This window comes from Brassica oleracea, chromosome C3, assembly GCF_000695525.1.
Source record: "Brassica oleracea var. oleracea cultivar TO1000 chromosome C3, BOL, whole genome shotgun sequence".
NCBI lineage: Eukaryota > Viridiplantae > Streptophyta > Magnoliopsida > Brassicales > Brassicaceae > Brassica > Brassica oleracea.
The window spans coordinates 18,170,186-18,180,368 of NC_027750.1; the positions used below are offsets into that span (position 1 = coordinate 18,170,186).

At 34.6% G+C, this 10,183-nt stretch overlaps 2 protein-coding genes across 3 annotated transcripts; one reads left to right on the forward strand and one right to left on the reverse strand.

Moving 5' to 3' along the window:
- Window positions 1-45: 45 nt before the first annotated feature.
- LOC106332221 (ran-binding protein 9-like) lies at window positions 46-2,089 on the reverse strand. Of its 2 annotated transcripts, none has more exons than XM_013770698.1 (9): window positions 1,683-2,089; window positions 1,449-1,595; window positions 1,281-1,367; window positions 1,129-1,174; window positions 784-860; window positions 546-708; window positions 402-470; window positions 257-316; window positions 46-156 (listed from the first exon to the last, which is right to left on the reverse strand). In XM_013770698.1, exons 1-9 carry the CDS (start codon window positions 2,006-2,008, stop codon window positions 94-96), a joined length of 1,038 nt encoding a protein of 345 aa, XP_013626152.1. In that variant the 5' UTR covers window positions 2,009-2,089; the 3' UTR covers window positions 46-93. The 2 variants fall into 2 exon arrangements, with proteins under 2 accessions (XP_013626152.1, XP_013626153.1); XM_013770699.1 differs by having other exon boundaries at window positions 65-156; window positions 402-463.
- Window positions 2,090-7,253: 5,164 nt separating this feature from the next.
- LOC106331589 (transcription repressor MYB6) lies at window positions 7,254-9,198 on the forward strand. The gene is made up of 4 exons (XM_013769976.1): window positions 7,254-7,337; window positions 8,030-8,257; window positions 8,350-8,479; window positions 8,596-9,198. Exons 2-4 carry the CDS (start codon window positions 8,125-8,127, stop codon window positions 9,074-9,076), a joined length of 744 nt encoding a protein of 247 aa, XP_013625430.1. The 5' UTR covers window positions 7,254-7,337; window positions 8,030-8,124; the 3' UTR covers window positions 9,077-9,198.
- The last annotated feature ends 985 nt before the right edge of the window (window positions 9,199-10,183 follow it).

Below are 10,183 nucleotides of genomic sequence, written 5' to 3' on the forward strand. Positions count from 1 at the left end.
TGACTTTGAAACCCATAGATATCAAATACCAATCCATCACACAAGTTTAAGGTCGAAGAAGCGTCAATACCTCTACAATGTCTTGGAATACATTTAAACCAATGAACTGGCTAACTCCACTCTTCCATATTTCACAGCTACTTCCAATGCTCCAATCTATGCATGTAAGAAAAATTTCCCCCAAAGCATTAAGAGAAATAGTCTAACCACCATGGACCTGGTATGCCAATAATATAATAAGGAACAAAGAGCATACCCGTACTAACTCAATGAACTTTTGACAGCGAAGGAGGAAGCAAACTTCTGATTTATCATCCTGCATATAATACAATTGGGGTAAGAGTTCAAATCAAAATGCAAAGCATCTTAATTAACACTTTACGACTTGTTTTTCAATCCACCTGTACAAGTTGGGGATAGCAATCCCTGAGTTTAGCAAGAGCAGCATCAATCTCACCCTTCCCTATAAGCTTTGCCAACCAACAGAAGCATACATCAGTTCAGTAATAACAAATAAAAGCAGTACTAATTAAGTAGTTCAATACCTGTCTAAGGATCTTCCTCTCATTCAGTGCATATGCTGTATCTTGCACCTCAACACCGTCTTCTTGAGCAAAGTAGATAGGAGGAACTGTACTTTTAGTAGCTAGGTTGAAAGCTTGAAAAGTCTCTTCATACCCAAAATGAAGCAAGTAATTTTTTACTAGCCTGATGACCAAAAAAAATAATGAAGCTTTAGGAAAATTCATTGCCAACCTGAAAACAGAACAGAAAAGAGCAAACCTATAATTCATGTTCGGTGGTATGGATGTCTTTTCAATGGCTATTTGTTGCTTATTCCTCTCCGATACCTCATACCCCTTACACAACAGAAAAGAAAATCACCATCTAATTTATACCTAAACATTCTTACAGAGTATATGAATGTTAATCATTGAGTCTAAGTGGTAATGTGTGATCACAAATTATGTACTCAATTTGTATTAGAGAAAACATCTGTCACATTATATATTTATACCTTTATAAACATAGGGAAAATATGCAAATCGTTTCTTTTTACTACTCAATAAATGTATTCAATCTAAGATCTAGAAACTCCACTTCTATGAAATAACACAGAGGACTTACCTTAAAATCAAAAGCAAACTTCTCCAGCCCAAAGTTAACAGTAACCCTGCCAACATTCACAACAGAAGCAAAGAGCACAACTATGAACCTCACATCACGTGCAAGCAGCTGAATCAATTAAACAAAAACAAAGAAGAGAATAAAAGCAATACTCCTCGTTTTGGCTATGTACGGCGACAGTAGGAAACAGAGGACCCTTGATGTACTTGGAGACAGTCCCTACCAGAGTTCCATTTACACTACGACCAATAAGATATGTCAGAAGTGTGACATGAAATGAACTGGATCTTGATCTCCATTTCAAACATTGATTTACTTACGTGAAAAAGAACTCCTGAGAATCATAGTTTATACCGGCACCAACCGTATCACCGGTTGTATACGCCGGACCAAATGCTTCACCTTGTCTTTTCCCAAGATAAATAAGTCCATCTTCACCATGATACCCACAAGTGTTGAGTTCCCATCTAAATCATTACAGAACATGAATAACAAATTAAAGAGTGTCCTAAACCTAATCAAACACAACACGACCGAAACTGACAGAATTGTACCCAGGATGCCTTCCGGTTTTGAAGTTATCAGTAGTGAAACCAATCGCAACCCTTCCTTTAACGCCAGCATCTTTGACGTACATCTCGAAGTAGTAAGCGTGACGCTTGAAGGGAGCAGGCTTATTCGCTTGAACGACGCCGACGTCGTGACCGTGCTGGCCAGCGCCGGTGTACTTGAGGGAGACTTTATCGGGAGAGACGATTAGGAAACCGCCGGAGCTGTTGATCGTGTTTAGCTCCGTGGGTGATTCTTCTTCTTCCTCGTTGGCCATGTCTTCTCGGTTAGAAGAGTGGCGAAATTTGTGAATGAAGTGGGAGGAGTTCATTTGAATCAGAACCCTAGAATTTCGATTTATGGGAACAGAGTTGTTAGAGAGAATATCTCTTTGTTTGTTTCGTTGATTCAAATTATTTTTCTAGAGATGATGATGTTTTTATGCGGTAAAAGCTCTACCGAAAATGTAACAGCTTAACCAGAGAAAATAACAAAAGTAAACCGGTTCATACAAACAAACCATATACAGTTTATCAAACCGGAAAATTCATTGATTGGTAAGTTTTTTTTTTTTTTTTTGTCAAGGATTCTTGATATTAGTTATGATATTTTTCTTTGCACAAAAAAAAGTTATGATATTTTTCTTCTTCACAAATATAATATCGAACTATGAAATTTGGATGTTAATTTTTTTTTACAGAAATATAACACTGTAAAATAATATTTATGCAAATAATTGAAAATCGACTCTGGATTCAGCTCATTAAAACTTGAAATTTACTTTCCCAAATTATTAAAAGAATTTTGAGAAATTTTTATCAAAAACTTAGTTTAAAAAAAATTACTCAACTGCTATAGGTTTAATAAATAAAATTATATTTGCAGCATACACTAAAAGCTTTATTAATATTTGTCCATAATTTTTACACTTTTCTTCACTTTCGCAATAATAAATATTTTTATTTTCTTATTCACAGAAAGTATGAGACCCGGAATTTTAATTTGTTTCTAACTTCCATTATTTAAGAGCCGGCCTTAGTACAACTAGTCAAATACTTGTTTTTTTTTAACGAAATAATACTTCGTTTCTTTAAACTTTTTTTTTGAAAATATTATACCAAATTTTAATAGCAGAATTACTGTTTATTAATCTGACCAACAATGCTAAACACAACAACACTGGCTTAAACAGAGACGAGAATTCAAGGACGTTTGGAAATGGAGACCAATGAAGCGTCCCCTCCATAGACAAAGCCAGTTGCTACGAGTCCGAGAGAAAGGCGGCTCAGACCTTGAAGCTACGGTACCTACAGTTTCCGGCAAGCAAACAAATCACGAACCACTCCAAGAATCACAAGCACGGACTGACAGACCAACCCGACATTGACATACACCGGCGGCACGAGGCAGTGGAACTATCCGACAGCATCGTCTTACAGTTTAAGACACAAAAGATTTCCGCTTATAAACCTCTCACCGGGACCGTACCTGTTGAACCTAGAGCCCATAAAGAAAAAGCAGACCAAACAGCACACCACCTCCGGAGCAGCCTCAACCGAGTGAGAGAAGACCGAAAGCCTAACTGAAAACCAACCTCTATCGGAACCTACTTCACTGCTCTGTTGTCAGCTAGTTGACCGCTGGATTTAGCACAAGGAGAGAAGCCCAGCAACGGTGGACACCACAATGATTGAGACTTATAACTTTGAGACGAGCAGACCACCAGAAACGAGATGATGGCCAACGCAACACCAAGCGCAGCCACCGGAGTAACCTCAGAGCATGAGAAAGACACGCCCACTCAAGGACTCCATGCGCTTCCCCCGTAGACCACCAGAGGAACAAAGACAGAGAGAAGACATCGGAGTTGCAAGCAACCCAGATCCGAGACCAAGAGGCCTCCCCGATGAACCATACGCCGCCAAAAAGAGAAACTCGGCGAGATCTATAAAAATATTTCTGGACAAAGTTGCCGGAGCAAAACTGGAGGTAGCTACAAAGAGGAGCATCCGCCATCCTCTAGCATCACTACCCTCATCGGAACAACACAGATCTACTCCATAGACACCGGATCTGAGCCGCGAGGTACAGAGCTTCACTTCCGCTGACACATAGAAGACCATGGAGACTACAGAGAAAAACAAAGGAAAACATGAAGGTACTCCGGCGACCGCAAATAGACATTACGGTCACCGGAGTAGGAAGTAAAATAGCCGGAGGAGAATAGTAAGTAGAGGGAAGGAAGATGATATGTTTTTTTAAGGAGAGAGTTGTTTCTTTAAACGTGTTTTCTTTAAATACACTTGAGGACATTATCTTCTTCATCTTCTACAAAATTTTATTTGCTGCCAATTGTATGGTTTGATCATGGGGTGGTTTCTTGATTGTCTGATCTTAATACATAACTTTCAAAACACTAAAAGCATAGTTGAAATGCTCATCAGATATTTGTAAGACATGAGAGTTCGTTGAATTCCCGATCAGAACTTACTAGTTTCCTTTTCAATGTTTATTTATTCTTCCAAGTCTGAAGGAGGCTGATTGGATCAGCAAGCTTAGCATGGAAAAATTGAGCTTTCAAACAACATTTTGGATGGTTTAGCAGAATTCCAAAAACACGTTCACGAACAGAAACACGTTTTTGAAAGTTTCAGGGTCCGATTGGTAACGGCTGTAGCTTTAAAATTTTTGCTGTAGAAAAAAATCTGTAGATTTTTTGCTGTGGCTTTAGATTTTAGTGCTGTAGAATTTTATGGAAAGCACTAAAAAATTGCTTTAGATATTTGGCTCTGCAGAGCACTTGTACAGCTGTAGGTTATTTCAAGAGCTGTGGTTTCAAAAAAAAATTTAAAGCTTGATTGATCTGAATTTGGTGCTGTAAAAATAAATAGGGTTGTGGACAGCATCTACAGCAACTACCAATCACCCCCTTAGTCAAGCCCGTCTTTTACCATATATACAAATGAAAAAAATGACCAAAATAAGTTTGGTTAAGCAGAATCACGTTTTAACGATTTTCGAGAAATTTTCTATGATATCCATTTTTAAGTTTTTGTCACAAAAATAATCTTCAATGAAGAAAATTACCAAAATAAGTTTTATTAAAGGGTAAAAATGTATTTTTACTTTATGATTAACTAATCTAGACTTAAGGGGTGAGGTTTTGGGAATATGGTTTCATATAAAAAAAATAAACAAAAAATAAATATTAAAATTTTCGAAATAAAAGAGGCTATTTTGGTTATTTTCTTTTGTAAATGCTATTTTTGTGATAAAAACTTAAAAAAAAACTATTTGATAGAATTGTCTTTCATTTTTTTTATATAAGAAATGAAAATAAATTGGGGGCATATACTGTTCACAATCATATATTTTACTCATCAACTGTTGATGGTAAGAAGATCATTTGCTGAATTTCGTGTAAATGATGTATACAAAGATTTATGTTTTGCTATATTAATAGTTTAAATTCTCTTGTGAGTGACAATTTTTTTCATTTGTGTAGTATGATGTTCTTTTACTTCTATTTCAAATGACATGCGAATAGATTCGACTAAAATCTTCGTGGAAAAATTGCCAAAACGGAACAAAAATTTAGGATAGTTGTCCCTTTAGTATAATATCATCACTAAGTTGTTTCTATAGTATAATATTTTTTATAGTGCCAAAATTAACCTTTCATTAATCAAATTAAACATACATTAAAACAATTTTTAAAAGTTTAATGAAAAAAGATAAAAATAAAATTTTTTAGAAAGGCAAAAAATGTAAAAAGAATTTTAAAAAGGGAACAAAAAACACTGAAATACGGAACCAAATATCCCTGCTAACCCTAATCTTCTTCCATATCAAAATCCCCTGCAACAATTCTTTTAAAATCTTCTAAGATATAACTTGATTCTAATAACAGTAGCCTACCCACTTTGTCACCAGCCAAAACAACTTATCCCGTAGCTGCACCAAATTTCCAAACACCATATGTTGTATAGATATGCATCATAGAGCAAGAGTTTGTGAAAATCACGAGACAAACTATGGAGAAATCATAGATTGATTAAGAAGAAAAGGAAAAATTATTTTTTATATATATTTTGCCAAAACAAATTGTTCAAAACACGTTTTAGGAAGTTATAATATTTTTAGAATATTTTCTTAACATAAACTTCCTTAATTTTCGAAAAATAGGTTTTTTATCCGTAAAAGACACCTTCTACAATGAGTAGAACCATGACAAAAATCTTTAATGCAATTTCTACCTTATGTAGACTTACATGTTGTATTTAGATTTCGCATTCCCGAAATTTTAGAATACTTCATAAAAGTAGAAACTGCTTTTGAGAGAAAATTAGATATCTTTATAATTAGTAGAATTCGCATTCCCCATATTCAGAATTTTAATTAAAAGTAGATTTTTCTTTCTAAAAAAAGTAGATGGACTTGTTTATTCTGGAATTCGTTTTCTACTAACTCATTTTCCGTAGAAGACGAATTCTACTTTTATTAGAAAAAAATTTTAAAAAATTATTTATCAAGTTTTTCAACCAAAAAAATATATGTGTTTGTGTATATCAGTGTTTTATTAATTGTTTATATTTTTGAAAAAAAATTTGATTAATAAAATTATTTATTTCATTAAATTTCAGAAAGGAAAATAGTAAAAAGGAGACAAAATGGACAAAATTGGTTTTATACCAAAGGGATAACCATGCTAAATTTTTGTTCTGTTTTGACAATTTTCCCAATTTTCATTTGTATAACAAAATATCAAATTAAAAAGGGAGAATTTGTGACAAATGACCAGAAAATACAAGAAAAAAAAAACTAAAATTTTGAAGTTTATGATTTATCCAAATAAAACTCCCAACCTATATAAGAAATGTCAAGCTTTTTTTTACTTTTGTATTTGTCTGAACTCTCAACGAGCTATAAGTAAGCCTGGAACTTTTATCCGAGACCCGGATTCGATCCGAGATTCGATCCGGATCCGATCCGAAAATCCGGATATCCGGAGGAGTCGAATCCGGATCCGGATAGTAAAATGTTGGATCCGTCAAAGCTGGATCCGGATATCTTAATTTTTAAGTCCAGATATCCGGATCCGTAAGTTTTATTAATAAATATTTCAAAAATAGTAATATCTATATATATAAATTAATTTTATTTAATATATTTTCATTTTTATAATAGTATATATAAATTTTATGTAAATTTTGTAATATTATACATAGAAATAATTAAAGATATTATATATATTTTTATTTTTAAATTATTGTTAATATTTTATATATATTAATATTATTTTTTATTTATTTAATGATCCAAATCTGGATCCGGATATTACAATTTTTAGAAGGATATCCGACACCTGGATATCCGAGAACCCCGGATCCGGATAAGAATAGTAAAATTATGGATCCGGCGGATAAGGATCCGAATCCGGATACCTTAAAATTGCCCGGATACTCCATCCATTCGAAGCCTACTATAAGAAAGAGGAAAAAAAAAAACAAAAAGCAGAATCTAAGGAGAAAAAATTGGGAAATGAGATAAAGAAAATAAAAGATTACCTACCAAATCCCCCACACACGACACAGCAAAGCACATCCTCTCTCTCACACATAATCACATGTAATGTACCAACTCGGTCAAAAAGTCACCTCCTTTTTTTTAGACTTTTTCTTGGGTTCACCAACCAATAGAAAATTGTCATTTTAGATCTAGTATCTTTTAATTAAGGAAACAAAATAACTTGCCAAATTATATTATGCTTTTAAAATAAAAAATAAAAAATTAAATAAATAAAAATAACAATAGTTCTAAGAAAAGATTATTTAAAAAAAAAATATTTATTTTTAAGATTTAGAGTTTAGTGTTTAAGATTTATAATTTAGAATTTATCCAAATGGTTAGTATTTTTCCAAGGGTTTAGGGTTTACCTAAGAGTTTGGGGTTTACCCAAGGGTTTAAGGTTTACCCAAGGGTTTAAGGTTTTCCCAAGGGTTTAGGGTTTAGGATTAGAGTTTAGGGTTTAGTGTTTTGTTGACAACATGTTTAGTGTTTTTCCAAGGGTTTAGGGGTTTACCCAAGGATTTAGGGTTTAGCCAAGGATTTAGGGTTTAGGATTTGAGTTTAGGGTTTAGTATTAGAGTTTAGGGTTTAGTGTTTTGTTGACAACATTATTTTTTTTTTGAATTCGTTTTTTATATATTATTTTTATTTATTTTTAAATTTTATTTTGAAAAAATAATATAATTTGCCAAGTTATTTGGTTTCCTTAATTAAAAGATATTAGATTTAAAATAACAATTTTCTATTGGTTGGTGAACCTTAGGGGGTGAACACAAGAATAACTCTTTTTTTTATAAGAGACCCAAACTCTCCGCACATCTTGCTTTGCGCTCTTCTCTCTCTCTCTCTCGCGTACACGCAAAACCATATTAATCCACCATGGGAAGATCTCCTTGTTGCGAGAAAGCCCACACAAACAAAGGAGCTTGGACCAAAGAAGAAGACCAACGTCTCATCGACTACATCCGTATTCACGGCGAAGGTAGCTGGCGTTCACTTCCCAAATCCGCAGGTCTCATAACTATTTTCTCATAATTATTGAGTTTAAATCAAATACTTTGGTCTATATATATTCAATTATCATTATTCCTTTGATTGCAACAGGATTGTTACGGTGTGGTAAAAGTTGTAGATTGAGATGGATTAATTACCTTCGTCCTGATCTCAAACGTGGCAATTTTTCTGATGAAGAAGACAAAGTTATCATCAAACTCCATAGCTTACTCGGCAACAAGTAAATAAACTTTCCATTTTTAAAATTTTCCCGGGAAATAAATTTCAGAAACAGAGAGAAAATAGAAACAGGGGTAGCATCAGTTTTACCTTTTAATTGTTTTTTTTTTTTTGCAGATGGTCATTGATCGCGGGAAGATTACCAGGAAGAACAGACAATGAGATTAAAAATTATTGGAATACTCATATTAAGAGGAAGCTTCGTAGCCATGGAATCGACCCGCAAACTCATCGTCCGATCAAAGGTTCCATCGCCGTGATTCATTCCAAAACGGTGCCGTCTCAGTTATCAACCGTCGTTACTGTTTCACCTCAGAACGGCGCCGTTGACAACTCTTTTACCATCAGACCGAAGACGGATATTTCCTCCGATAACGTAGCATCCACAAGCGGCACGACGACTGATGAGGATATCCGGCAGAACGGTGATTGTTATTACAATGATAATTCAGGAGACAGAGAGTTGAATCTGGACTTAACTCTTGGGTCCGGGTCAACCTCTTTAGTCAGGTCGGGTGGGAGAAGTGGAAACGGATCATCAGCAGATTCAAAGCCGTGGTGGGATCCAGTGACGGCGGCGCGTTTGTCACTGTTGTGATTATTACTTCAGTTTCTTGGCCTTTTGTTTTAGTTTTGTTCATATATTTTACCTTTTAAAGGCTTTTATTGGAAAATTTTCACCGTTGTGGTAAGAACAAAGGAATTTACCGTTCTTTCTTAGCTTTATCAATCGGTACGATCAGCGCCGTGCATAGTGTGTTACCGATTATTCCTTTATTATTCTTTCTAACTTTAAATCGTAACCGTCACCATCAGCTTAGTATTTAGTATTATAAAAATATGTGTAAGCATATTAGATCACGATCAGCATGAGTGAATTTGAACTTTTTAATTTCAAAAGTAATTGTCGAAATTTCTAAGCGTAATCCATCAGGAGTGAAATGTGAACAGAGTTTTGGACTATTTTGGATGAACCGTTATCCACTTTTCCATGTAGATACAGATGGATATTGCTTACAGCCGAATACTTCTAGAAATTTGAGTTAGGTTACAAAACGGGGACCATATAGTATATTAGTATAGCAACTTACAACAAATATCTTGTTCATTATATACGTTCTTCTTTTTTTCTTCAAAAGAACTACATAATATTTCCCACAGGTTGTTGCTGTTAACAAATCTCCACAAATTCCTAACCAATAATAGTTCATTTAATAAAAAATTACTTTCTCGAGCCACAGCACAAAATTAGTTCTGTAACTGTTTCTCATCTCAATCAACATGGAAACATATAAGAGAGCATAGAGGAAAAAGCAATGGAGCAAGCAGTAGTCCGGTTCTCGTAAAGTATTACTCGATTCTCTTTCATCAGTTGGTTAGCGGTCAAAAATAGTGTGGCAACGGGATACGTATGAAAAGATGGAGTCATGGAGACGAGTGCAAAGATGTTTGTTTTGGGTGAACCAGATGAGTCAACAGGGCACCTATTTTTTGTTTTTCCATGCACCTACACTATGAAATAGGAGTGGCAGGAAGCCTTTTCGGGAGGACACCAGATTCATATTTGAAAACCACCTACTTGGCTACTACTCACACGTATGACTTTTCTCGATTTCATACTTCTGAGATTAGTATTTCAGGTGACCATCTACTACATCTTGAGATAATATAATGGTAGGCGTCACAAGCACATCACTAGAACGGT

What these genes read in the sequence shown, in the direction of transcription:
- LOC106332221 (XM_013770698.1), bottom strand. Translation starts at nt 2,008, where the DNA reads ATGAACTCCTCCCACTTCATTCACAAATTTCGCCACTCTTCTAACCGA. An exon ending in AAAACCGGAAGGCATCCTGG is followed by an intron (nt 1,596 to 1,682) that starts GTACAATTCTGT and finishes GTAATGATTTAG; the next exon opens with ATGGGAACTCAACACTTGTG. An exon ending in GTACATAGCCAAAACGAGGA is followed by an intron (nt 1,175 to 1,280) that starts GTATTGCTTTTA and finishes GAATGTTGGCAG; the next exon opens with GGTTACTGTTAACTTTGGGC.
- LOC106331589 (XM_013769976.1), top strand. Translation starts at nt 8,125, where the DNA reads ATGGGAAGATCTCCTTGTTGCGAGAAAGCCCACACAAACAAAGGAGCT. An exon ending in TTCACTTCCCAAATCCGCAG is followed by an intron (nt 8,258 to 8,349) that starts GTCTCATAACTA and finishes TGATTGCAACAG; the next exon opens with GATTGTTACGGTGTGGTAAA. An exon ending in CATAGCTTACTCGGCAACAA is followed by an intron (nt 8,480 to 8,595) that starts GTAAATAAACTT and finishes TTTTTTTTGCAG; the next exon opens with ATGGTCATTGATCGCGGGAA.